The following is a 25,670-nucleotide window of genomic DNA, read 5'->3' as shown; positions in this document are numbered from 1 at the left end:
GCCCCCCCCCGGGGACCCCGCATTAAATAAACAGGGATCATGATACAAAAATACCAAAGCTGGAGCCGGGGGGGGGGGGGGTCCGGGGGGGTCCTTGCAGCGGGGGGGGGAGGGGCAGGTTCCGGTGTCGGCGGCGGGGGGGGTCCGGTGGGTTCACTGCGTGGGGGGCACCGGAGCGGCCGTGCTGGGGCTGGGGGCGATGGGCTCCGTCTGCAGGGGGGGTCCTTGGTCTGCGGGGGGAGAGCAGAGCGGTTACCGGCAATGGGGGGCAATGGGGAGCGATGCGGGTGCAGACCCCCCCCCAATCCCACCCCATTGATGCCAATGGCTGCGGACCCCCCCCGAGTCTCACCTGGGAGCAGGCTCCCCTGCACGGCGGCCACGATGGCGGGGCTGTGCCTGGCCGGGGACAGCCCCCCCCCCCGGCGGCATGCCCAGGGCCCCGGGGAGCGCGGCGGGGGGGGGGCGCGGCGGGGGGGGAGCGCGCACGGAGCCGAGGCGAACGGGAACGCGTTACCGGGAACGGGGGGGTGGCTGCTGCCTCCCATGCTCCCGGCCAGGCTCGGGGGGGGCGGCGGCTGCTGCCCGGGGAACGGCGCCGGGGCTGCGGGGGGAGGGGTGGTGTTGGGAGAACAGCCCTGGGGGGATGATCCAACCCCAACCACCCTTATCCCGCTCCATCCCATTCTTATCCCGCTCCATCCCCTTTATCCTGCTCCATCCCCCCCTTATCCCACTCCATCCCCCCCTTATCCCACTCCATTCCCCTTTATCCTGCCCCATTCCCCCTTATCCTGCTCCATTCCCCCTTCTCCCACTCCATCCCATTCTTATCCCTCTCCATCCCCTCCTTATCCCACTCCATCCCCCCTTATCCCGCTCCATCCCATTCTTATCCCTCTCCATCCCCTCCTTATCCCGCTCCATCCCCTCCTTATCCTGCTCCATCCCCCCTTCTCCCACTCCATTCCCCTTTACCCCTCTCCATCCCCCCCCATCCCACCCCCCCCCCGCTCACCGTGCGGTGCCAGCGGCTGTGTGGGGGGTGCCCCGGGCAGCGCCGGCCCCACAGGCTCCGCAGGTGCCACCATGGGGGGTGGCGGTGGAGCCGCCAGCGGGTGCGCGGTGGGGGCCATGGGGGCTCCGGTGGGGCCGGGCAGGGGCTGGGGGGCTCCGGGGGGCAGCGGCTGCTGCTGCTGCTGCTGCAGGTGCTGGAAGTGCTGCTGCCGCGCGCGCATCTCCGCGTACTTGAGCTGCTCCATGTGGAACGCCTGCCGGTCAGCCAGGAGCTGCTGCCGCTGGTACTCCAGCTGTGGGGATGGGGGTCAGTGGGGGGGGGGGGTCAGCGGGGGGGGTCAGCGGGGGGGTCACCGGGATCCCCCCCCCCCCGCTCCCGGCCTCGCTCACAGCCTCACGCTCCCGGTCCATGATGGTCTCCAGCTCCTCGAAGTGCCTCAGTTTGATCTCCAGCTTCTTCATCTGTGTCTCCACCAGCAGAGCCACCAGCGACTTGATCTTGCGTTCCTCTACTGCTGCCAGGTGCTGGGGGGGGGTCAGAGCCATGTCCAGGACCCCCCCCATAGACACCAACCCCCACCCCCATAGACACCCCCCCCCCCCCATAGACACCCCCCCATAGACACCCCCCCCCCCCATAGACACCCCCCCCATAGACACCCCCCCCATAGACACCCCCCCCCCATTGACACCCCCCCCATTAACCCCCATTGACACCCCCTTCCCCATTGACACCCCCCCATAGACACCCCCCCCCCATTGACACCCCCCCCCCATAGACACCCCCCCAGCCCCTCACCTTGGCCTTGACAGCAGCAGCAGCCAGTGCAGCAGCCGCAGCCGTGGACAGGTTCCCCTCGCCCAGGTCTCGCTCCACCTTTGCCTTGCGCTCGGCCTCAGGCTCCGGAGCCTCCTTGGGGGGCTCCTCTGGGGCCTCCTTCGCATCCTTGTCCTTCTCGGGCTCCCCTGCAGTGGGGATGGGGCCGTGGCCATGGGGTGGGGCCATGGGGTTGGGGGGCTCAGCCCAGCCCTGCCCCACACTCACCGGTGCCGTCAGCATCGCCCTTGTCTGGCTCCTTCTCCCCCTCCAGCTCCTTCCCCTTCTCCTCCTCCTTCTTGGGGGCCTCCCCTGGCTTCTCCTTCACCTCCTCCTCGCTGGCCCCATCCCGGGGCTCCTGCAGAGGGAGGAGCTCAGGACCTGCCCTATTCCTGCCCCAACCCTTCCCCATCCTTCCCCACATCCCCCCTGCTGCAGCCTCCACCTTCGCCTCCTTCTTCTCCTCCGGTGGCTGTGCCTCCGCTCGCTCCTCAGTGCCACTCTCCTCTATGGGGTGGTACAGGACAGGGTCAGTGCCAGGCCCCACTCCCAGGCCCCATCCCATAGGATCCATGCTCACCAGTGCGCTCGGGCTCATCGGCTCCGGTGCCGGCGATGCCGCTGCTCTCGAGGCCGAAGGCAGGGTCAGCCTTACCGGTCACCTTGGCTGCCTCCTCCACCTTGCGCACATGAGCCTCCACCAGCGCCGTGGGCACCTCCTCCTTCATCTTGGAGAACTCCTCTGTGGGGCAGGTGCAGTCCTGTCCCCCCCGACCCTCCCATAGCCCCACAGCCCTCAGGGCAGCTCCCAATGGGGCTCACTCATCGCCCCATGGAATGCCCCATAGGACCCATCCCCATCTCCCACAGGGCTCATTCTACCTCCCTATAGGACTCCCCACAGGACCCATCCCCATCTCCCTGCAGGATTGGCCACAGGTGTCTCTCCATAGGACCCATCACCTCTCAGACGACTTCCCCTGTCTCCCCATAGCTCCCATCTCTCATCCCATAGCACCCATCCCTTTCTTCCACAGCATTCCCATAGCACTCATCCCACCCTTCCAGAACATTCCCATAGCACTCATCCCATCATTCCACAGCATTCCCATAGCACTCATCCCACCCTTCTGCAGCTCTCCCACAGCTCTCATCCCTCTCCCTATAGCACCCATCCCATTGTCCCACAGCATTCCCACAGTCCCCATCCCTCTCCCCATAGCCCTCACCCCATAGCACCCCTCTCCCCCCCAGCCCCGTTACCCAGAGCAGACTTGGCCGCAGCAGAGGCCACACGTGGATCCACCACAGAGGCCAGGAAGGCCACGGTGCTCATGACGGGGTTGCCAGACTGGCTGAAGGGGATGGGCTGGAAAGCCAACGGCCCCAGTGACGCCTCCGAGTCCTCCAGGTAGGGATCCTCAATGGGCAGGCGCAGGAAGTGCAGGATACACTCGTCCTGTGTGCGGCTGCCCACGTGCTCAGACACCTTGTTCCAGTCATCCTTGTACATCTCCAGCGCCTGCGGGGGCATGGGCCTGTTATCCACCCAGGGATTGGATGGGGGGCAATGGGGTGTGAGGGTCCCATTATCACCCCAGTGCTTGTATGGGGGTCAACAGGGTGCAATGGTCCCATTACTGCCCCAATGTTAGTGGTGGGGTCTATGGGGTGCGATGACCCCATTATCCCCCAGTGCCTGCAGGATGCAGCTGGGGGGCTCAATGGGATCCCCTATATCCCCTCCATTCACCTCCAGCAGCAGCAGCGTCTCCTGCTCCGTCCACTCCCGCGTGGCGCTGGCGGCCGCTTTGCTCTATGGGGATGGAGATGGGGGGGGATGAGCACTGGGGGGTGGGGGCAGTGATGGAGGGGGGGGCAGTGATGGAGGGGGGGCAGTGATGGAGGGGGGGGCAGTGATGGAGGGGGGGGCAGTGATGGAGGGGGGGGGCAGTGATGGAGGGGGGGGCAGTGATGGAGGGGGGGGCAGTGATGGAGGGGGGGGGTCAGGAGCAGGGGGCACCTTGGCAGGGACATTCCTCTTGCTGTACATGTCCGTGCGGAGCCCGAAGTTCTGCAGCTCCGTTGGCTTCTCCTTCCCCTTGTCAGGGAACGTGAGCATCTGCTGCGAGGCTGAGCTCTGGGGGGGGCACAGGGGGCACTGGGGGGCAGCCACAGCCCCAATGCTGCTGCTCCCATCGCCCCCCATTGAACCCCCAGTGCCCCCCCCCCCAGGCCAGGGCTGCGTGCAGGGGGGGGGGGGGGCAGGAGGAGGAGGCAGCGGGGGGGGGGGGGGCGCGGGGGGGGCCGCTCACCAGCTCCGCCTTCCCCTTGGCCGGCTCCGGGCCCAGCTCCTCCATGTCCTTGCCCTTGCGCCCGGTCTTGGCCTCCCCGTCGCTCTGCCGGCCCTGGGGCACGAGGGAAGCTCTGCGATCCCCCCCCCGGGGGCAGCGGGGGGGGGGAGGCAGAGGAGGGGAGGATGCAGCCGAGCCCCCCCCCCCCACCAAAGCACCCCCCCCAGCACCCACCTGGGGGGTCTTGGGCTGCAGCGGCACCAGCCCCGAGGGGGTGTCAGCCAGCACGTGGAAGTGGGAGGTGGGGGGCGGCCCCATAGGTGTGGGGCGGCTCTCGGCGTCCACCTGGTAGTTGATGAGGCCCCATTGCTCCAGGAAGGCGTGGACCCTGGGGGGAAGCGGCCGCAGCACCCAATGGGTCCCATGGATGCACATGGACCTAATGGGTCCCAATGGGTCCCATGGATCCCAATGGATCCCAATGGATCCCAGCTGTTCTGAATCAATCCCATGGATGCCAATGGATCAAATGGATCCCACAGATGCCAATGGATGCCCATGAATAACAACAGGTCCTATAGATGCCAATGGACGTCATGGATACCAATGGATCCCGTGGATCCCAATGTATCCCAATGGATCCCAATGGATGCCAGGGATGCCCGGGCCCCTACCGCATGATGGCACAGACATCACCGGCCAGGTTGCGGCGGCAGGCGGTGGAGGTGAGGTACTCCTGCGGGTTCAGCCGGTACGTGTCGATCATGAAGTTCCGGTAAGCCAGGTAACTGGGGGTGAATGGGGCCAACTCAGCACCGGCACCAACACCGGCACCGGCACCAGCATCAGCACCGGCACCAGCATCAGCACCGGCACCAGCACCGGCACCAGCCCTGAGCTTCCAGGCCTCACATCTCTGGGGTCTTGGATTTGTTCTTCCCATTGAAGAACTCGGGCAGGGCTCGGCGCTCGATGGCATGGACGCTGCGGGGGGGGAGAGGGTCAGGGAGGCCCTGGGGGGGGGGGGGGTCCCCAGCACCAGCCCCAGGATCGGGCCCCACCTGTTGTAGTCGAACCAGGCAGCATAGCTGGGGATGATGATGTGATGTGTCTGCTCTGTGACGTTGTCCTCGTGCAGCTCCGGGTTCTTGGCCTGCTCCCCCTTGCTCCCGGTGCCGTTCTCCTCCTCATCCTGCCCCACAGCAGCACTGAGCCCCTCTGCTGTGGGGCCTTCATCACCCTCACACAGAGCAGGATGAGGCCCCAGCAGCGCAGGACCCTGCTCACCTTCCCGGCTGTCTCCATGCTCTCATCCTCCTGCTCATCTGCAATGGAAGGGGACAGAGCTGGGCTCGGGGGGGGGGAGCTGTGGGGTCAGGGGGGGTTCCTGCCCCACTGCTCAGCCCCAGTGGCTCCCACTCACCAAGGTCTGTCATGGTGCCCCCCTTGACGGGCGCAGACTCCGAGTCCTTCTTGGTGTTCACTGCGGCAAAGGGAAGTGATGCTGAGCACCGGGGCTGAGCACCGGGGCTGGGGGGGGTCTGGGGGGGGTCTGGGGGGGTCCGGGGGGGGCTGGGGGGGGGCCTGGGGACCACACGGACCTGTCTTGGGCAGGGTGACCTCCTCCACGTTGGGCACAGGTGAGGGCTCATCCATGTCCTTGGTCAGGTCCTCCTGCTCCTCCTCGCGATGCCCTCGCTTGGACTTGTTATAGGGGGTGGAGGGGCTGCAAAGGGACCAAGAGAGACCACCCCCATGGCCCCATCACCACCAGAGCCCCCCCCCCAACCCCAGGCCCTGCCCCAGACCCCCCCATGGGGCTCACCCCTTCTTTGCGTTCTTCTTCTTGGCCTCGGGGGTGGGGGAGGGTGAGCGCTTGCGCTTCTTGTAGTTCCCCCCTTTCTTGTCCCTGCGGTCTGAATCGGGGCTGTTCACCTGGGGGGGGGTCAGGACATGGGGGGGGCAATGGGGCCAAGCAGAGCCCCCCCCCCCGCCCCATAGCATCCCCCCCCCCAGACCTCATCCGTCAGGGTCTTGGCTGAGATCCTCTTCCTGCGGGCGCCGGAGCTCTTCTCATCCAGGACCTCATAATCCTCCTCATTCATCCACTCATTGAAGGTGTCCGTGTCCAGGATCCACTTGGCATGGACCTGCCGGGGGGGGCACGGGGGGGGTGCGGCCTCCATCCCGGCACCGGGTCAGCCCCAGGACCCCCCCCCCCCCCCATTCCCGTTACCTTCCGGGGCTTCTCCGGGCTCGGAGCATCCTCGACCGAGGCCTCGATCTCGCTGGCAGGGATCCAGGTGTCGTAGCTGGGGTGCAGGGGGGGGACACCCAATGGCACCCAATGGGCCTGGGGGGGCCCTCGGGATCCACCCCCCCCGCTTCGCCCCTCACCTGTCGGGGTAATAGCCCCAGTGCAGCAGGACCTGTTTGTCGCGCTTCATCACGGGCCGGACCCACTCCTCTGTGGGACAGGGGGGCTGAGCACCCACAGCACCCAGAGCATCCACAGCACCCATAGCATCCATAGCACCCGCAGTACCCATAGCACCCATAGAATCTATAGAACCCATAGCATCCACAGCACCCATAGCATTCATAGAACCCACAACACCCATAGCACCCATAGCATCCATAGCACCCATAGAACCCATAGCACTCATAGAACCCACAGCACCCATAGAACCCATAGCATCCATAGCACCCACAGCATTCATAGAACCCACAGTACCCATAGCACCCACAGCACTCACAGCACCCACAGCACCTGCAGCACCCAGATTACCCATAGAACCTGCAGCACCCACAGCACCTTCAGCAACCATAACACCCACAGCCCTTACAGCACCCATAGCACCCACAGCCCCCCTAGTACCTGCAGCACCCACAGCACCCATAACACCTGCAGAACTCACAACACCCACAGCACCTGCAGCACCCACAGCACCCATAACACCTGCAGAACTCACAACACCCATAGCACCTGCAGCACCCATAACACCCATAACACCCATAGCACCTGTAACACCCCCAGCACCCACTGGGGGGTCCCCCCTGCACCCACCTTCCTCCAGGTTCCCGGGCACGGGGCAGACGATGTGGGAGGCGCTGCTCTTGTCCTCGGTCACGGTGCCCTGCAGTGGGGACAGGGGTGGGTGCAGTGGGTGCATTGGGTGCAGTGGATGCAGTGGGTGCAGTGGATACACTGGATGCATTGGATGCAGTGGATGCATTGGGTGCAGTGGGTGCAGGCACCCATGGGGCCCCCCCCACCCCCCCGGTGCCCCCAACCTGGTGCCTCTTGACGATGTCCTTGAGCTTGCTCAGCAGCTTGGGCTCCAGCTCCTGGTGCAGGAAGATGTTGGGCCTGGCCAAGCAGTTGTTCTGGGGGGGACAGGACAGGATGGTGCTGAGCAATGGGGACACCAAGGGGGGGGACAGGACAGGATGGTGCTGAGCAATGGGGACACCAAGGGGGGGGACAGGATGGTGCTGAGCAATGGGGACACCAAGGGGGGGGACAGGACAGGATGGTGCTGAGCAATGGGGACACCAAGGGGGGGGACAGGATGGTGCTGAGCAATGGGGACACCAAGGGGGGGGACAGGACAGGATGGTGCTGAGCAATGGGGACACCAAGGGGGGGTACAGGACAGGATGGTGCTGAGCAATGGGGACACCAAGGGGGGGGGCAGGATGGTGCTGAGCAATGGGGACACCAAGGGGGGGGGCAGGATGATGCTGAGCAATGGGGACCCCGGGGGGGTCTCACCTGCACCAGGGACTTCTCGATGGTCATGAACATCTCCACGTTACGATCCATGCGGGAAGGGTTCTGGAAATCGAAACGCCGCCTTATTGGGAGACAAGAGCGACCCTGGTGAGAGCCTGGGGGGGGGGCAGGCTCAGCCCCATAGGGTCCATGGGGCAGGGCTGCTATGGGGACCCCCCCCCGTACGCACCAGCCTTGGTCGCTCTTGAACTTATAGGCTGCAGCCAGGATGTGGCACAGGGACCCCCCCGCCTTGAAGTCCAGGAAGCATTTGATCTGCAAGGGGGAAGGAAGGGGTCACTGGGGGGGCTGCGGGAGCCAGCCCCACATCTATGGGGCACTGACCGTGGCTGGGGGCCTGTCCCTATGGGGTGGGATCAATGGGAGTCCCCTGCTTATGGGGGGGGGCTGTCTCTGGGCATCAATGGGGCCTCAGCCCCCATCTATGGGGCCCGGGGACCTGTCCCTATGCGGGTGGGACCAATGGGAATCCCCTCCTCATTAGGGGGGTGCAGTCCCTCTGACACCAATGGGGTCTCACCCCCATCTATGGGGCCGTGTCCCTATGGGGGCCATGGGGGGGTTCAATCCCTCTGACACCAATGGGGCCTCACCCCCCATCTATGGGGCCGTGTCCCTGTGGGGTCCCGGGGGCTGACAGCACCGGTGCCCCCCCGGTTCCGGTGCCCCCCGCGGTTCCGGTGCCCCCCCCGTTCCCGGTGCCCCCCCCGGTTCCGGTGCCCCCCCCCGGTTCCGGTGCCCCCCCCCGTTCCCGGTGCCCCCCCGGTTCCGGTGCCCCCCCCGGTTCCGGTGCCCCCCCCCCGGTTCCGGTGCCCCCCCCGGTTCCGGTGCTCCCCCGGTTCCGGTGCCCCCCCCCCGGTTCCGGTGCCCCCCCCCCGGTTCCGGTGCCCCCCCCCCGGTTCCGGTGCCCCCCCCGGTTCCGGTGCCCCCCCGGTTCCGGTGCCCCCCCCGTTCCCGGTGCCCCCCCCGGTTCCGGTGCCCCCCCGGTTCCGGTGCCCCCCCCGTTCCCGGTGCCCCCCCCGGTTCCCGGTGCCCCCCCCGTTCCCGGTGCCCCCCCCCGGTTCCGGTGCCCCCCGCGGTTCCGGTGCCCCCCCCCGGTTCCGGTGCCCCCCCCGTTCCCGGTGCCCCCCCCCGGTTCCCGGTACGCACCGGGAGCTTGGTGAGCGGCGCGTTGCTCACGTGCTTCCCGAACACCTCCTCCTGGAACTGCAGCAGCTGCACCACGAGGCTCGACAGGGACTTGTTGGTGGGGGGCTCGGCCTGGATGTACTGCGGGCCGGGGCCTGCGGTCACCGGCGGCACCGGCGGCACCGGAGCCCCCCCCCGGTACCGGAACCGGCTCCGGTACAGCCGTTACCTTCTTGTAGTTCTTGCCCAGCCACAGCCGCACGTTGTCGAACTGACTCACGGTGTCCGCGGCCTCGAAGTACTTCACGTTGGGGCCGCCGTCCTTCTTCCGCACCGCCATCTTGGAGCGGCGCCGCCTCCCCTCCCGCATGCGCGATACCGCCCCCTGGCGGCGGCGCGGACGCTATGGCGCCCCCTGCAGGCGATGACACACACGGAGACAGAGACAGAGACATACATACATGTACACACATACATACACATATACACACACATACACATACATACACATATACACACACACATACACATACATACATACACACATACATACATACATGTACACACACACATACATACATACACACATACATACATGTACACACATACATACGCATATACACATACATACATACACATACATACATACATACAAATACACGCACATACATACATACACATACACAGAGACATACGCATACACACACACATACATACACATACAGACACACACACATACAGACATACACACATACATACACACACATACATACATACACACACACATACACATACCCACACACATACATACATACATACACATCACACATACACACACATACATACATACACACACACACGCACACACCCACACACACATACATACATACACATACGCACATATACACACATACATACACGCACACGCACACCCCCACACACATACATACATACATACACACACACGCACGCATACACATACATACACACGCACACACATACACATACATACACACGCACACACACCCCTCCGGTGTTCCCGTTCCCCGGTGTTTTCCCGTCATCCCGGTGGGACCGGAGCTGAACGGGACTGGAAGGGGGGGGGGGGGCAACGGGGGGAAGAGCGGAGGGGATGGGGGGGGGGGGGGGGGGGCCGGGCTAACGGGGAGCGCGGCGCAGGCAGGCGCGGGAGTCACGGTGGCCGAGTGGTTAAGGCGTTGGACTCGAAATCCAATGGGGTTTCCCCGCACAGGTTCGAATCCTGTCCGTGACGCGAGCGCTGCTTTTGGGAACGGGGGGGGGGGGGATTCCTGTGCTGGGATCTGCTCTTTTCAATGGGGGGGGGATTCCTGCACCGGGATCTGCTCTTTTCAATGGGGGGGGACGTGATTCCTGCGCTGGGATCTGCTCTTTTCAATGGGGGGGACGTGATTCCTGTGCTGGGATCTGCTCTTTTCAATGGGGGGGACGTGATTCCTGCACCGGGATCTGCTCTTTTCAATGGGGGGGACGTGATTCCTGCACCGGGATCTGCTCTTTTCAATGGGGGGGGACGTGATTCCTGTGCTGGGATCTGCTCTTTTCAATGGGGGGGGATTCCTGCAACGGGATCTGCTCTTTTCAATGGGGGGGGATTCCTGCAACGGGATCTGCTCTTTTCAATGGGGGGGGACGTGATTCCTGTGCTGGGATCTGCTCTTTTCAATGGGGGGGGGAGGAATTCACGCGATTCCCACACCGGGATCCGTTATTTTCAATGGGGGGGGGAGGAATTCCCACAATGGAACTCTCTTTTCAATGGGGGGAGGGGTGAATTCCCACACGAGGACTCACTCTCTTCAATAGGGGGGGGAGAAGAGGTTTTCCTTTTGCCCCCCCCCCCAATACCCTCAATTATCCCCATCATTCCCATGCAGAGCATCCCTGAATGGAGGCAGCATCTCCAGATCCCCCCCCCCAGCACGGAGCTAAAGGAAGGAGGATGCCGTTTATTGATCGCTGCAGCCCCGTTCCCACCGGGGCAGGAAATCCGGTGAAACCAAGCGAAACGGCCAATAAATTAAAGGTCCCGAAGGGATTGGGGGGGTAGGACCAGCCCCCGAGCCCCAGGACCGGCCCCCGAGCCCCGGGACCGGCCCCAAGGGCCGGTCCCGGGGCTCGGGGACCCGTCCCGGGGCTCCCATCATCGCCAACCAAGAGATGGGCAAAGCCAAACCGGAGCCACGGGCACTGCAGGAGGAGCAAAGAGAACGGGAGCCACCCCAGGGGTGCATGCACGGAGCGAGGGGCCGGGGATGCTGAGCCCCCATCGGCTGCCGTTGAGGCTCGGGGGAAGCCAAAGGGAGGAGAGGAGCCGGATCCGGTGGTGCCGGAGCAGGAGTCCATTGGCCGTCCCCATGGCAACGGAGGATGGAGCCGGCTCCAGCGGCGGTGCCGGAGCAGGAGTCCATTGGCCGTCCCCATGGCAACGGAGGATGGAGCCGGCTCCAGCGGTGGTGCTGGAGCTGGAGTCCATTGGCCGTCCCCATGGCAACGGAGGATGGAGCCGGCTCCAGCGGTGGTGCCGGAGCTGGAGTCCATTGGCCGTCCCCATGGCAACGGAGGATGGAGCCGGCTCCGCCAGCGGCTCAGATCTCCTCCACGCCATGAGCGAAGATCATGACGAGCCCTGGCTCGAGGACCATGTCCTCGCCCATGTGCTGGTTCTCGCAGGCCATCACCACCACCGCCTGCTTGCCGGGGATGCGCTTGGCCACGTAGTTCTCATAGTAGCGCCGGTTCATCTGCCGCGTCTCCAGCGTGGCCAGGCCCTGGGGCCAGTTGCGCTCGTGCGCGTTCTCGATGAGCTCGTTGGTGATGGAGGGGGGGCAGCCGCTCTCCACCAGCGAGCGCTTGATGACAGCCTGGAGCACAGCGTCCGGCGTGGAGATCATCCCCCCCCAGCGTGTCACCCGCGCCGGCTGCAGGGAGTTCACCCACCTGTGGGTGCGGTGGAGCAGGATGAGGCCCCCAGGCCAGGGATGGGGCAGCCAAACCCTCTCCATTCACCCCATTCCCTGCGAGCTTCCTGCAGCCCCATCCTGAACCCATTCCCATTTGAAGCCAGCACCCCTCAGCCCCCCCCCAAGCTGCTGTGGTCAGAAGCTGCTTCCTTCCCAAGCTCAGGATGCAGGTGGGAAGCTGGGAATGCTCCATTGTGGGAGCAGCTCCCGAGCATCCCTTGAACCCCAAGCACTTACTCCAGGATCTCGTTGTACTCGATGGTCTCCTCCAGGTTCTGCAGGTTGGGGTTGACGCTGCGGATGGCGCGCATGTAGGCCTTGAGCAGCTGGATGTCCCTCTTCTGTAAGGACATTGGGGGGGGGAGGGACCATCCTATCATCGCTGCTGTGGCACGAGGTGCCCCACGGCACCCTCAGCCACCTCCTTCACCCTCGGGACCCTATGGACCTGTGGGCATCCCTATGGGCACTGCTATGGGCATCCCTGTGGGCATCCCTGTAGGCAACCCTACAGACATCCCTATGAACATCCCTACGGACATCCCTATGGACATCCCTATGGACATCCCTATGGACATCCCTATGGATATCCCTATGGGCACCCCTATAGTGTCCTGGCACTCACGGACCCACCTGCTCAGCCAGTTGGTGCTTGTGCTCAGCTGAGGTCTTCTCCAGCTCAGCGATCCTGGTCTGCTGCTGCTGCACCACAGATCGCAAGTGTTTGATGCAGTTGTGGTTGGGGAGCTCGTCCTTGGGCATTTCCAAGCTGGGGAGGAGGACGGGACAAGGAGAAGGGGAGGGGATTACACAGCAGAGCACTCGGCATCAGCATGGGAACAGGCTCCAGGGAAAACCCAGCAGGAGATGCTGGAAGCTGGGATGGGTGCAGGAGCACTGGTCCCTGCAGCGGATGAGCTATGGCAGCAATGGGGGTGCTCTGGGGCTCCCAGCTGGGTCCCACACCTGAACCTCCCTCAGCTGAACTCAGATGGGCCCCAAGCTGCTCCATCCACGCATCCTGCCTGGATGCTTACAGCACATGGGTGCAATGGGGACGGGCACCAAGTGGAGCTTGCCCAGGAGCTGAAATGGCTCTGGCTGGATCCAGGAGCTGGGCAGCCTGGGGCTTCCAACCAGCACCACAAAGGATGGGGTCCCCTCCACTCCAACCAACACCACAGAGGATGGGGTCCCCTCCACTCCAACCAGCACCACAGCCCCGGTACCCGGTGCAGGTTGGAATGGGAAGGCAGGAGCAGGAGGCTGGGTTTGTGCCCATGCCCATGGCCAGGCTCACCCGCAGCCCTGCTCGCAGGTCACAGGGCGCTTGGGGTTGTGCTCGCAGTCATTGAGGTGAGCCATGAGGTTGTCGAGGCGCACGACGGCCGTGCAGCCGAAGACGGCGTTGTCACAGGTGATCTGCAGCTTGGAGAGCATGTTCCGCATGATGCGCGGCACGGGCCGCAGGTGAGCCACCGTCACCACGCTGCGGTCCACGGGGCACGTCTGCTGCTGCGAGAACCACTGCGTGATGCAGGCGTTGCAGAAGGCGTGCTCGCAGTGGGGGGCCTGTGGGGGCAAGGGAGCGGTGATGGAGAGCATCGGAGGATGGAGAGCACCAGCAATCACTGGTGAGGACCGGAGCATCACTGGGGGAGCACCAGAGCAGCATTGGATCATTGATCCAAAGGACCAGGGCATCATTGGATCATTGATCCAAAGGACCAGGGCATCATTGGATCATTGATCCAAAGGACCAGGGCATCATTGGATCATTGATTCAGAGGATCAGAGCATCACTGGGTCAGAGCATCAGTGAGTCAGGATCAGGGCATCATGGGACCATTGAGTGAAAGGATCAGGACCCCACGGGATCACTGATCCAGAGGATCAGGGTACCCTCATGGAGCCACATCCCAGCACCACCGCATCATTGACTCCACCGGCCTGGAGACCAAATCCAAGGCTCCCATCGGGAAGCGCAGGGACGGGCCCAGGGCTGATGGGATCAAACTGGAGCAGCTGAACCCGTGCCCAGGAGCAGAGCCTGGCTCAGGACGTGCCCATCACCACATGGAGCCTTCCCAGAGCAGCTCCCGCTGGGAACAGGCACAGGCGATGGGATGGGTGGGGAGTTCCAAAGGTCACCTGCCTCTATTGACACAGCTGAGCCCCATCCCAGGCTTCCCGAGCTCGGGAATGGGAACGCACCTGCACAGGCTCCTCCAGGACACCGCTGCAGATGGGGCAGATGAGGTCCTCGTCCACATCCCCCTGGAATCGCGCCACATCGTACCCCATGGCTCAGCACCGCCGCAGGCCTGCGCACCACACACAGCACAGCATTACTGAGCAGCCCATTCCCAGAGCACATCCCAGCTCCTCCTCCCCCATTCCCAGCAATAGCAAAGCTGATCCCAATGGGAAAAGCCACAGGGATCCCATTGCAGGGACAGGAGCTCCCAGCCCCAGGCACACCAGGAACGAGGGCCAAGTCCGCACTGCTCCATGGCCTTCCCTTGGGATTCTCCCATAGGAAAGGGCCCAAATCCCTCCCATCCCCTTCGAGGCCGCTCCCAGCTCCAGCCTCAGCAGCTCCATTGGCTTCAAGGCCACTTGGGACCATCCCAAATCCAGGAGCATCCCAGTATCCAAAGGGAAGCTCATGAGGTGCCACATTCCTGAGCTTTGCTCCTGCCCAATCCCAACAGGATCCTGGGAACAGAGACACTCAGGTGGCTTTAAGAGGGGAGACTGGGATGGGATCAGGGGCAGCTCTTCCCTGTGAGGGTGGTGGGACATGGACTGGGATGAGGGCTGGGATGAGGACTGGGATGAGGGCTGGGATGGGGGCTGGGATGAGGGCTGGGACTCTGTTGGGGCACAGAGAGGAAAGAGGAAGGCACCGGACGGGAATGATGTGGATGCTGCCTCGGAAGAGGCCTGAATCCCAGTGGGAACAGGGAGGGCTCCATACTGGGAGCGACCAAACCAACCCTGCGGCATTCCCACTGTGAGGAAGTGGGATCCATGGGACCCATCTCCAGGGGCTCCAGGTGGGAAGTGCTGCTCACACACAGGATTCCGCCCCAAGGTGCATCCCAGAATTCCTTTGGGAACACTGCACAGCTCCGGCTCCCCCATCGCACCCCACAGAGCATTCCAAGCACGGAATTCCTGACTTTGGGAAGCACTGGAGAGCTTCACCTTCCCAACGCCATTCCCAAACCAGTGCAGTCATGTGACCACCACCACCGGAAGCATCCCATAATAACAGGGGCAGCAGCTGGAGGAGCTTGAAGGTCTCTTCCCAGGGAAGCATTCCAGGATCCCCTGATTGAGGCAGGGCAGGAGCTGCTCCCATTGGGAACCAGGAGCTCTGGGAGCCCCTTGGCTGGAATCCCTTGGGCTGCCTGGAACCTGAGGCTGTTTCCCTGCGGATCCCATTCATCCCCATGGATAACGGGCAGGGCCTCACCTGGTGCTGCAGGATCCGTCCCGGAGCGGGGCTGGCTCGTGGCAGGGCCGCGCTCCCAAAGTCCCATCTTCTCCCGGCCTCTTCCACAGCTCCCGGCGCCCTTCCTGCAATGCCGGGAGCCCAGGTCAGCAATGGGATGGGATGGGGATGGGATGGGAATGGGATGGGAATGGGATGGGAATGGGATGGGATGGGGATGGGATGGGAATGGGATGGGGATGGGGATGGGAATGGGATGGGGATGGGATGGGATGGGGATGGGATGGGATGGGATGGGATGGGGATGGGATGGGATGGGGATGGGGATGGGATGGGAATGGGATGGGATGGGGATGGGAATGGGATGGGGATGGGGATGGGATGGGAATGGGATGGGATGGGATGGGATGGGGATGGGATGGGAATGGGATGGGATGGGGATGGGAATGGGATGGGGATGGGGATGGGATGGGAATGGGATGGGGATGGGATGGGAATGGGATGGGGATGGGAATGGGATGGGGATGGGAATGGGATGGGAATGGGAGGGAATGCTCTGGCCCTGCAGGATCCCAGGCTCCTTCCCAAGCATTCCCGGAGCAGGGAAGGGAGGTTGGGAGCTGCAGCCTCATCCTGCCTTTCCCACTGGAATGGGAAGAACAAAGCTCCCAACCCCCCCCAGGATCAATGGCTCCAGTGAAACCCCCTCTGGGTGTTCCCATTGGGAATGAACCCCCTTTGAGTGTTCCCAATGGGAACACCCAAGGCCTGGGCCCACCCCAACCCTTCCGGACACCGCACTCGGGGCCCCCCTCGGCCGCGGATCCCGTTGGGATCAATGGGGCGGATCCATTGGGATCAATGGGGCGGATCCATTGGGATCAATGGGTCGGGGCCATCCCCCTCCCCTCCCCCCCCGGTCCGAGCCCCGCTCACCGGCTCCCGCCGGGGCCTCCAGCGCCGCTCCGCACCCCCGGAAGCTCCGCCCCGGAAGTTCCGCTCTGCTCCCCGACTCGTTGGATTGCCTCCCTTAAGTCCCGCCCTTCCGGCGCCGCCATTGGCTGACGGCTCCGCGCTCCCGCGAGCTGATTGGCTGCGAGCCGGGGGTGGCCGGGACACTTCCGGGTGTGCCCGCGGTGGCGGCGGCGGAGCGGGGCAGGTGAGAGCCGGTGGGGGGGGGGGGCAGAGCGGAGGGGGGGCGGGAGCGGGAGCGACCCCTGGAGGCGGGGGGGGGGGGAACAGCGGCGGAGCCGACTCCTGGAGCCTCCATCCCTGTATCCGGTACCGGATCCCGGAGCCTCCATCCCCCGATCCCGGTACCGGATCCCGGAGCCTCCATCCCTGTATCCGGTACCGGATCCCGGAGCCTCCATCCCCCGATCCCGGTACCGGATCCCGGAGCCTCCATCCCCTGATCCCGGTACCGGATCCCGGAGCCTCCATCTCTGTATCCGGTACCGGCTCCGGTGCCTCCATCCCTGTATCCCGGTACCGGATCCCGGAGCCTCCATCCCTGGATCCCGGAGCCTCCATCCCCATATCCGGTACCGGATCCGGAGCCTCCATCCCTGGATCCGGTACCGGATCCCGGAGCCTCCATCCCTGTATCCCGGTACCGGATCCCGGAGCCTCCATCCCTGGATCCCGGTACCGGATCCCGGAGCCTCCATCCCTGGATCCCGGTACCGGCTCCGGTGCCTCCATCCCCCGATCCCGGTACCGGCTCCGGTGCCTCCATCCCTGTATCCGGTACCGGCTCCGGTGCCTCCATCCCCCGGTACCGGTACCGGATCCCGGAGCCTCCATCCCTGTATCCGGTACCGGCTCCGGTGCCTCCATCCCCCGATCCCGGTACCAGATCCCGGTGCCTCCATCCCCCGATACCGGTACCGGCTCCGGTGCCTCCATCCCCCGGTACCGGCTCCGGTGCCTCCATCCCCACCTCCCGGTGCCCGCAGGGCCCCGTTGAGCACCATGAGCACCGAGACGCTGGTGAAGGACGTGAAACCAGGGCTGAAGAACCTGAACCTCATCCTCATCGTGCTGGAGACGGGTGCGTGCGGTACCGGGGGGGGTACCGGTACCCCCGTTCACGTGACCCCCGTTCCCGGTACCCCCGTTCCCGTGACCCCCGTTCCCGGTAACCCCGTTCCCGGTACCCCCGTTCCCGTGACCCCCCCCCGTTAACCCCCCAGGGCGGGTGACGAAGACCAAGGACGGACACGAGGTGCGCACGTGTAAAGTGGCCGACAAGAGCGGCAGCATCAACATCTCCGTGTGGGACGACGTCGGGAACCTCATCCAGCCTGGGGACATCATCCGGCTCACCAAGGGGTGCGGGCACCGGGGGCTGGGGGTCTGTGGGGTGGGGATGGGGACCAGGGTCTGTGGGGTACAGATGGGGACCAGGGTCTATGGGGTAGGGATGGGACCAGGGTCTATGGGGTACGGATGTGACCGGAGTCTGTTAGGTAGGGATGGGGACCAGGGTCTATGGGGGAGGGATGGAACTGGAGGTACCAGTGCCAATGGGATATGGGATGGGACTGGTGTCTATGGGATACGGATGGGGACCGGTGTCTGTGGGGTACAGATGGGACCTGGGGTACTGGTTCCTGTGGGATACGGATGGGGACTGGGGGTACCGGTCCCTATGGGGCACCCCAGCCTGACCCCCCTTCCCCCCCAGGTACGCGTCCGTCTTCAAGGGCTGCCTCACGCTGTACACGGGGCGCGGGGGGGACCTGCAGAAGATCGGAGAGTGAGGACGGGGCCGGGTTTGGGGGTGATGGGGGGGGATGAAGGGGGGACCCCACTGACCCCCCCCCCCCGTCAGGTTCTGCATGGTCTATTCCGAGGTACCCAACTTCAGTGAACCCAACCCCGAGTACGCGGCGCAGCAATCACAGAGCAAAGGGGTGAGGGGGGGCACAGAGGGGATGGGGGGGACATGGAGGGGATGGGGGCCAATGGGGATGGGGGGGAGATGGGGATGGGGGGTGCAATGGGGATGCGGGGGAGATGGAGGGGATGGGGGCCATGGAGGGGATGGGGGGCAATGGGGATGGGGTGGGCATGGAATGGATGGGGGGGCAATGGGGATGGGGGGGACATGGGATGGGGGCCAATGGGGATGGGGGGCATGGAGGGGATGGGGGGGACATGGAGGGGATGGGGGGCAATGGGGATGGGGTCACACAGTGGGGATGGGGGGAGGTCACAGGTTTGGGGGGGGCACTGTTCTGGCCCCCCCAGCCCCACACTTGGGTTGCCCCATCTCCCCCCCAGGCCCAGAACGAGAGCACACCCCCGCCCCCCCCCCCAGACGAGCCAAGGCCCCCCCGCGCCCCCCCCGGGTAGGTCCCGCATCCCCTCCCCCCCCTTCCCTTGTTCCCCCCCCCCCCCCCCCAGCTCCCATCCGGTCCTCCCTCCCCCTCCCTCCGCTCCTCTTCCAGCCCCCGAGGGCCAGAACGGGAACGGGGCCCCCCCCCGCGCACCCCCCCAGCGGCCGCATCACCCGGAGCCAACCCGGACACCCCCCGCTCAGCAACGGCAAAGAGACAAGGAGGAGCAGCAAGAGATAACGGAGCCCCCCCCGGCACCGGCACCGGCACCGGCCCCCCCCCCGGGGACCGGCCCCCCCCGCCTGGGGGGGGGTTAATAAAGGTTGAGCCCCATCCGCTGCCTCTGCCCCATTGCGGGCCCCGGGCCCCCCGCACCGCCCCCTTTAAGGCCCCCCCCTCCGTGTGTGGCCCCTCCCTGCTGGGAGCAGCCCCAGGGTGACCCTTGCCCCCCCCAACCCCCCCGGGTCGGGTGCAGCGAACGCGGTGCAGGGACCGGGCCCAGGTGAGCAATGGGGGAGGGGGGGGCGGTGATACCGGTACCGGAGCGCAGGGGGGGGGGATGGAGGGGTCACAGCCCCGTGCATTGGGGGGGGGGGGGGAGCTCTCCATTGGTCTCCATTCTCCAGCACCGACGGTACCGAGGGGGTGATGGAGGTCCCACAGCCCCATACATGGGGGGGGAGCGCTCCGTTGGTCTCCATTCCCCAGCACCGACGGTACCGGAGGGGGGGGGGGCAGCTCTCCATTGGCCTCCATTCCCCAGCACCGACGGTACCGGGGGGGGGTCAATCATTAACGGCTCCCGCAGCGCCCATGGGCGGCCGTGGGCTCCTGCTGCTGCCGCTGCTGCTGGCGCTGGGCAGCGCCGAGCCCGGGGGGTTCCTGCGCCGCCTGTTCGGGCACTACGGGGACGGGAACGGGACCCTCCCGGCCGAGGGCCTGGCCCGGCTGCTGCGGAGCCTGGGGCTGGACCGGCCGCGCGTGGTGCGTATCCAGCACGAGGAGCTGGGTCACGGCCACGTCAGCCACCTGGACGTGCTGGAGGTGCAGGAGCAGCGGCACCGGCACCGGCACCCGCTATGGGAGCACGGCGGGGGCACGGCGGCCCCCCCCCCGCGCAGGTACCGGCCGTGACCTGACCCCCGTCCCGACCGGGTCCGTCCCTGCGCTCACCCCGAGCTCCGCCCCCAGCCCCACCGGGACTGACCTGCAGCCGGTGCCCACCGAGCCCCCCCCCGCCCGTGCCGGGGCTGAGCCTGCTCGGGAGGGTCCTGGGGCTGGAGCCCCCCAGCGCTGAGCACCCGAACCACGACGTGAGCAGGGGCCGGGGGGGGGGGGGCACCATGGGGGGGGCAGTGTCACCATGGGGGGGTCACCATGGGGGGTCGGTATCACCATGGGGGGGTCGGTATCACCATGGGGGGGGTCACCATGGGGGGGGTCACCATGGGGGGGTCACCATGGGGGGGTCGGTATCACCATGGGGGGGTCGGTGTCACCATGGGGGGGGGTCACCATGGGGGGGGGTCACCATGGGGGGGGGTCACCATGGGGGGGATGGTGTCACCATGGGGGGGTGTCGGTGTCACCATTGGGAACCCCCCCGTGTCCCCCCTCATTGCCGGCCCCGCAGTGCCTCAACGTGAGCCAGCTGCTGGTGAGTGTGGGGCTGGAGGCAGCTGCACAGCTCACCCCGGAGCAGTTCTCGCTGCTCTGCCCAGCTCTGCTCTACCAGATCGACAGCAGGGTCTGCATCCAGCACAGTGATGATGTGGAGCTGCCCCCCCCCGGGGGGGGACCCTGGGCAGGTAACCCCAGGTGCCCTCATCACCCATCCCTGCCCCATCCCGTGGTGCCCCCGTCCCTGCATCCCCTGGGGTCCGGTCCCTGAGCTGGGCCCTGCATCCCCATCCCTGGCTCCATCACCCCTCATCCATCATCATCCCTGCATCATGTCCCCATTCCTCACCATCCCATCCCACATCCCCACGTTCCTCCCCTTCCCCCTGCCCCATCACCTCATGTCCCGTGTCCCATCCCTGGGCTCCCTGTACCTGCAGCCTCAGCCTCGGTTCCCCATGTTCCCCATCCCTGCATCCCCATCCCTGCACCCCGATCCCTGCACCCCCATCGCTGCCTCCCCGTTCCCCATCCCCGCTCCCCTGTTCCCTCTCCCGCAGCTCTGGGCTGGGGGCTCTTGGCCGTGGCCTTCATCAGCCTCCCGTCGGCGGCGGCCGTGGCTCTGGTTCCGCTCCTGACCCGCGGCTTCTTCCGCTCGCTCCTCTCCTTCCTGGTGGCCCTGGCGGTGGGGACGCTCTGCGGGGACTCCCTCCTGCACCTCTGGCCTCACGTAGGTACCGGAGCCCCCTCGGGGCCGGAGCCGGGGCTGGGGCTGGGGCTGAGCCCGTCCTAAGCCCGTCCTGAGCCCGGGGCTGGGGCTGAGCCCGTCCTGAGCCCGTCCTGAGCCCGGGGCTGGGGCTGAGCCCGTCCTGAGCCCGGGGCCGGGGCTGGGGCTGAGCCCGTCCTGAGCCCGTCCTGAGCCCGCATCCCCCGTGCCAGGCGCAGCACCCGGAGGCACCGGGGCCTGCGGTGCTGCAGGGGCTGACGGTGCTGGGCGGCATTTACCTCCTCTTCCTGCTCGAGCTGCTCCTGGGGAGGCTGCGCCGGAGCCGCGAGGCCACGGTGAGGGCTGCAGGGAGCGGGGGGGGGACGGGACCGGGTCCGGGTCCGGCTCCGGCTCCGCTCCCAACCCCTCGACGGTGCCTTCAGCAGGGACCGAGCCCGGACGCAGGCGCCGCGGTCCTGGCGCCGTTAAGAGGAGGTAAACCCGCCCCCCCCCCCCCCCCCCGGTACCGAGCAGCGGCCCCGGTGCCCACCCCCGGTTCTCCCCCCCCCGGCAGGGGCTGAGCCGCTCCCGACGGCACCGGAGGCGGAGCTGGAGCTGAGGCCCCGCGGGGCCCCCCCCCACGGACACTCCCACGGCCCCGCCCTGCCCCCCAGCCCCGCGGCCACGGACGTGGTGTGGATGGTGGTGCTGGGGGACGGGGTCCACAACCTGACCGACGGCCTGGCCATAGGTGAGGGGGGGGCACGGGATGGGCATCGGTGAGGGGGGGGCACGGGATGGGCATCGGTGAGGGGGGGGGCACGGGATGGGCATCGGTGAGGAGGGGGCACGGGAGGAACGGCGGTGAACGGGGATGGGGAGGCACGGGGGTGAGGGATGCACAGGGATAGGGATGCAGTGGGATAGGGATGCACAGGGATAGGGATGCACAGGGATAGGTGTGCACAGGGATAGGGATGCACAGGGATAGGGATGCACAGGGATAGGTGTGCACAGGGATAGGGATGCACAGGGATAGGGATGCACAGGGATAGGGATGCACAGGGATAGGTGTGCACAGGGATAGGGATGCACAGGGATAGGGATGCTCATGTCTAAGCTGTACCCGGTGCACTGGGGGCTGTGCAGGTCCCGGTTCCAGTTCCCTGTTCCCGCAGGTGCTGCCTTCTCACAGAGCATCCCCATTGGGCTCAGCACTGCCCTGGCCGTGCTGTGCCATGAGCTGCCCCACGAGCTCGGTGGGTTCCTGCCCCCCCCCCAGCCCCCCGAGCCCCCCGGTGTCCGTGCACCCCACGAACCCCCCGTTCCCCCCATAGGTGACCTGGCCGTGCTGCTGCGGGCGGGCACAGCCCCACGCACCCTCCTGCTCCTCAACCTGCTCTCGGCTCTGCTCTCCTGCCTGGGGGCAGCCGTGGGGGCCGCTGTGGGGCAGAGTGCGGCTCATCTCACCCCATGGATCCTCACCCTCACCGCAGGCATCTTCCTCTACGTGGCTTTGGCCGATATGGTAAGGGACAGCCGTGGGGCAGTCATGGGGCAGCCATGGGGCAGCCGTGGGGCAGCCATAGGGCAGCCATGGGGCGGCAGTGAGGCAGCCGTGGGTCAGCCATGGGGCAGCTGTGGGGCAGCCATGGGGCAGCCGTGGGGCAGCCGTGGGGCAGCCGTGGGGCAGCCATGGGGCAGCCATGGGGCGGCCATGGGGCAGCCGTGGGGCAGCCGTGGGGCAGCCGTGGGGCAGCCGTGGGGCAGCCATGGGGCTGAGCCCGGTGCTGAGCGCTCTGCCCCATGTCTGCCCCAGCTCCCCGAGGCTTTGCGCCGCTCCGAGGAGCCCGGGGAGGGTTCGTGGGGCCGGTTCCTGCTGCAGAACGCAGGGTTCCTGCTGGGCAGCAGCATCATGATGGGCATCGCCTTGGCCGAGGGGCACGTCCGAGCCTGGCTGCAGCCCTGAGCGGTACCGGTACCGGACACCGGCCCCGCAGCATCCCCGGGGGCTGCATCCCCATCCGGTGACTCCAGCCCTGCGGGAACGGAGGGCTCCGGAGCGGCCCCGACGGCGTTTCCCGTCCTCCCTCCCCATGGACGGGAGGGCACCGAAGGCGTTTTAATAAACGGAGTTGATTCAAACGAGGGCGCCGGGTCCCGGTTCCCCCCCTCCGGTCCCGGTTCCCCCCCTCCGGTCCCGGTTCCCCCCCTCCGGTCCCGGATCCCCCCCCTCAGGTCCCGGTTCCCCCCCTCCGGTCCCGGTTCCCTCCCCCTCCGGTCCCGGTTCCCCCCCGGTGCCACCGAGACCATCCCGGACCCCCCCCAATAGGGAGCGAGCAGGACGCGGTTGCCACGGCAACGACAGGAAGCGAGGCCCCGCCTCCCTCCGTAAAGACCAATCAGAAGGAGAGGCCACGCCCCTCCTGCCCAGGCCACGCCCCCCGCGGCGCTGTCTATGGAGGCGGTGCTGATGCTGCCGGGGGGGGAACCCCCAAATCAGGGGGTTTGAGGGTAAGCACCCCCCAAGATGACGTCAGCGATGACATCACACGCACTCAACACCCCCTTTCCCAAGCTGACGCACAGAGGATCCAAGTTCCCCCCCGGATTTGGGGGTCCCTGACCAAGGCAGGGGTTGGATGTACCCCAATACTGGTTCCTCATCACCCGGAGGGGTCTGCGGTGCCCAAGGCGTGGGTCTGATGATGGTGTCAGGGTTGGGATGTGGGATGGGCACGGGAGGACCGGGACCGGCTCTGATGATGGTGTCAGGGTTGGGATGTGGGATGGGCACGGGAGGACCAGGACCGGCTCTGATGAGGGTGTCAGGGTTGGGATGTGGGATGGGCACGGGAGGACCAGGACCAGCTCCAATGATGGTGTCAGGGTTGGGATGTGGGATGGGCACGGGAGGACCGGGACCGGCTCCGATGATGGTGTCAGGGTTGGGATGTGGGATGGGCACGGGAGGACCGGGACCGGCTCCGATGAGGGTGTCAGGGTTGGGATGTGGGATGGGCACGGGAGGACCGGGACCGGCTCCGAGCATCGTTCCCCTCATCCCGGCCTCCGGATGGGGCCGCTTCAAGGCACCAAAGGTACATGGGGACAGGCGCTGAGCTGGGATCACTGGGGGCTCCTCACCCACCCCAACCTTCACCCCAAACCCAGGCAGACGCTGCCGGCATCAGGACATGCTCCCGGTCCCATCCCATCCGGTGCCTGCATCCGCATCCCGCATGGATGCAGCAGCAGCTCCACGGTACCCACAGGCTCCAAGGACCAGCAACCCCCCCCCCCAAACACCCCTTTGGGGCCCGTGGGGGGAGCCCAGAGCTCACCTGGAGCTTTCCATGCGTTTCACTTTATTGGTTTCAAGTGGACAAACACAACCGATGGGACCGGGTCGAGTAAGGCTTTGATCCTCCTGGTCCCCGCTCGGGACCCGCGCACGGAGCCGCTCTGCACGCACACGACGACACGGCCGGGGGGGGCTGTTGCTACCGGACGGGTGCTGAGGTCTGTCCGAGCCTCCGGACACACACCGGGATGTGCAGGGGACACAGAGGTGCAGCATTTACACACAGGGAAAGACACGGAGCTGGCTACAAGATGCCTTCAGAGTCCAGAGGGATGCAGTTCGCATTCCCACCCCCCCACTTGGGTGCCCTCCTCGGCTCCATCCCCATCCAAGGATGCTGAACTGAACACCAGGGATGCTGTTACCCTCTGCCTCCCCGTTCCAAAGCTGATGCTTCCGCCTCCTCCCGGCTCTGTTGGGTTTGGGGGGGGGGTTCTCCTTGCAAACGCACCCAGCAGTGCTGAGCCCGCAGGATTGGGCCAGGAGGTTTGAGCTCCTCGTGTCCTTGGAGAGAAACAGAAACAAAAGGGGGGAGAGAAAAGGGAGAGAAGGAAAAAGCCCCAAATCCGCATGGCCGGGAATGGAAGGGGTTGGTTTTTCCTTTGGTTTCCTATTGAAGGCAAAGGGAAGCCTGCCCACATCCCAGCCACCATTCCTATTGAGGCCCCCCCGTGGCCACAGGAGCCTGGGATGGAGCAGGAGCAGCTCCCCCCAACACCAGGATTGGGTTTGGGGTCCGGGGGGGTTTGTGTCGGGATCTCCCCCATTCCTCACTCACTCCGAGGGGTTGGAATGGGAACATCAACCTCACTCCGGGTGGTTTGGGGGGGGGGGGGTTTGCTTTGCTTTTAGTGCTACTTTTCCATCACCCTCATCCCATTCCCGGGATGGGGCTGTGGGAGATGCTCAGGGACCTCAGCTCCATCATCCCGGGCCAGGAGAAGGGGATGGCAGAGGGGGAACCACCCAGAGCCCCACGTTTCACCTCGCCTGCAGCTGGGGCCCAGCACCAATGACCCCCCCCAGTTCCGGATTGAGCAATGGGGGGGGGGTGAAATCCATTCAGTGCCCAATGGAGGCCGAGCCCCCCCGGCCCTTACATTCAGTGTTTGTCAGCAGTTT

At 65.8% G+C, this 25,670-nt stretch overlaps 4 protein-coding genes and 1 non-coding gene across 8 annotated transcripts; 3 read left to right on the top strand and 2 right to left on the bottom strand.

Moving 5' to 3' along the window:
• Window positions 1–120: 120 nt before the first annotated feature.
• SMARCC2 (SWI/SNF related BAF chromatin remodeling complex subunit C2) lies at window positions 121–9,406 on the bottom strand. 4 transcript variants are annotated; one of them, XM_034071370.1, is made up of 29 exons: window positions 9,282–9,406; window positions 9,074–9,193; window positions 8,094–8,179; window positions 7,904–7,985; window positions 7,423–7,515; window positions 7,196–7,265; window positions 6,526–6,595; window positions 6,365–6,440; window positions 6,147–6,278; window positions 5,954–6,063; window positions 5,730–5,854; window positions 5,552–5,611; window positions 5,416–5,453; window positions 5,190–5,320; window positions 5,041–5,112; window positions 4,803–4,916; window positions 4,363–4,516; window positions 4,150–4,242; window positions 3,858–3,974; window positions 3,588–3,650; window positions 3,098–3,356; window positions 2,415–2,576; window positions 2,280–2,341; window positions 2,063–2,192; window positions 1,817–1,983; window positions 1,408–1,542; window positions 1,019–1,310; window positions 353–604; window positions 121–230 (listed from the first exon to the last, which is right to left on the bottom strand). In XM_034071370.1, the coding sequence occupies exons 1-29, from the start codon at window positions 9,390–9,392 to the stop codon at window positions 154–156; spliced, it is 3,453 nt and encodes a 1,150-aa protein (XP_033927261.1). In that variant the 5' UTR covers window positions 9,393–9,406; the 3' UTR covers window positions 121–153. The 4 variants fall into 4 exon arrangements, with proteins under 4 accessions (XP_033927261.1, XP_033927262.1, XP_033927263.1 ...); XM_034071372.1 differs by having other exon boundaries at window positions 122–230; window positions 518–604; XM_034071371.1 differs by lacking the exon at window positions 4,150–4,242.
• Window positions 9,407–10,243: 837 nt separating this feature from the next.
• On the top strand, window positions 10,244–10,325 carry TRNAS-CGA (transfer RNA serine (anticodon CGA)). Its single transcript has one exon. It is a non-coding gene; the product is annotated as a tRNA-Ser (tRNA).
• A 902-nt stretch (window positions 10,326–11,227) lies between these two features.
• On the bottom strand, window positions 11,228–16,601 carry RNF41 (ring finger protein 41). Its single transcript, XM_034071593.1, has 7 exons — window positions 16,451–16,601; window positions 15,536–15,639; window positions 14,269–14,378; window positions 13,355–13,626; window positions 12,688–12,823; window positions 12,292–12,395; window positions 11,228–12,031 (listed from the first exon to the last, which is right to left on the bottom strand). Exons 3-7 carry the CDS (start codon window positions 14,356–14,358, stop codon window positions 11,680–11,682), a joined length of 954 nt encoding a protein of 317 aa, XP_033927484.1. The 5' UTR covers window positions 14,359–14,378; window positions 15,536–15,639; window positions 16,451–16,601; the 3' UTR covers window positions 11,228–11,679.
• NABP2 (nucleic acid binding protein 2) lies at window positions 16,565–19,098 on the top strand. The gene is made up of 7 exons (XM_034071622.1): window positions 16,565–16,673; window positions 17,473–17,567; window positions 17,710–17,848; window positions 18,204–18,275; window positions 18,351–18,432; window positions 18,803–18,870; window positions 19,020–19,098. Exons 2-7 carry the CDS (start codon window positions 17,489–17,491, stop codon window positions 19,096–19,098), a joined length of 519 nt encoding a protein of 172 aa, XP_033927513.1. The 5' UTR covers window positions 16,565–16,673; window positions 17,473–17,488.
• A 518-nt stretch (window positions 19,099–19,616) lies between these two features.
• SLC39A5 (solute carrier family 39 member 5) lies at window positions 19,617–23,295 on the top strand. The gene is made up of 10 exons (XM_034071621.1): window positions 19,617–19,975; window positions 20,050–20,171; window positions 20,492–20,666; window positions 21,039–21,208; window positions 21,418–21,540; window positions 21,628–21,679; window positions 21,759–21,935; window positions 22,363–22,443; window positions 22,522–22,712; window positions 23,004–23,295. The coding sequence occupies exons 1-10, from the start codon at window positions 19,672–19,674 to the stop codon at window positions 23,151–23,153; spliced, it is 1,545 nt and encodes a 514-aa protein (XP_033927512.1). The 5' UTR covers window positions 19,617–19,671; the 3' UTR covers window positions 23,154–23,295.
• The last annotated feature ends 2,375 nt before the right edge of the window (window positions 23,296–25,670 follow it).

The sequence above is a fragment of the Melopsittacus undulatus genome, chromosome 21 (assembly GCF_012275295.1).
Source record: "Melopsittacus undulatus isolate bMelUnd1 chromosome 21, bMelUnd1.mat.Z, whole genome shotgun sequence".
Lineage (NCBI taxonomy): Eukaryota > Metazoa > Chordata > Aves > Psittaciformes > Psittaculidae > Melopsittacus > Melopsittacus undulatus.
The sequence above is the reverse complement of the archived record's forward strand: the minus strand, read 5'-3'. Positions and strand labels throughout refer to the sequence as shown.

Coding starts and splice junctions, on each gene's coding strand:
- SLC39A5 (XM_034071621.1), top strand. CDS start 19,672: ATGGGCGGCCGTGGGCTCCTGCTGCTGCCGCTGCTGCTGGCGCTGGGC. Junction 19,976..20,049: donor CACGGCGGCCCCCCCCCCGC/GCAGGTACCGGC, acceptor CTCCGCCCCCAG/CCCCACCGGGACTGACCTGC. Junction 21,936..22,362: donor GACCGACGGCCTGGCCATAG/GTGAGGGGGGGG, acceptor CTGTTCCCGCAG/GTGCTGCCTTCTCACAGAGC.
- RNF41 (XM_034071593.1), bottom strand. CDS start 14,358: ATGGGGTACGATGTGGCGCGATTCCAGGGGGATGTGGACGAGGACCTC. Junction 12,824..13,354: donor ACCTGCGAGCAGGGCTGCGG/GTGAGCCTGGCC, acceptor CCTCCTCCCCAG/CTTGGAAATGCCCAAGGACG. Junction 12,396..12,687: donor AGCACCAACTGGCTGAGCAG/GTGGGTCCGTGA, acceptor ATGTCCTTACAG/AAGAGGGACATCCAGCTGCT.
- SMARCC2 (XM_034071370.1), bottom strand. CDS start 9,392: ATGGCGGTGCGGAAGAAGGACGGCGGCCCCAACGTGAAGTACTTCGAG. Junction 4,517..4,802: donor GATGTCTGTGCCATCATGCG/GTAGGGGCCCGG, acceptor GCTTCCCCCCAG/GGTCCACGCCTTCCTGGAGC. Junction 3,651..3,857: donor AGAGGAATGTCCCTGCCAAG/GTGCCCCCTGCT, acceptor CCATCCCCATAG/AGCAAAGCGGCCGCCAGCGC.
- NABP2 (XM_034071622.1), top strand. CDS start 17,489: ATGAGCACCGAGACGCTGGTGAAGGACGTGAAACCAGGGCTGAAGAAC. Junction 17,568..17,709: donor CCTCATCGTGCTGGAGACGG/GTGCGTGCGGTA, acceptor TTAACCCCCCAG/GGCGGGTGACGAAGACCAAG. Junction 17,849..18,203: donor ATCATCCGGCTCACCAAGGG/GTGCGGGCACCG, acceptor CTTCCCCCCCAG/GTACGCGTCCGTCTTCAAGG.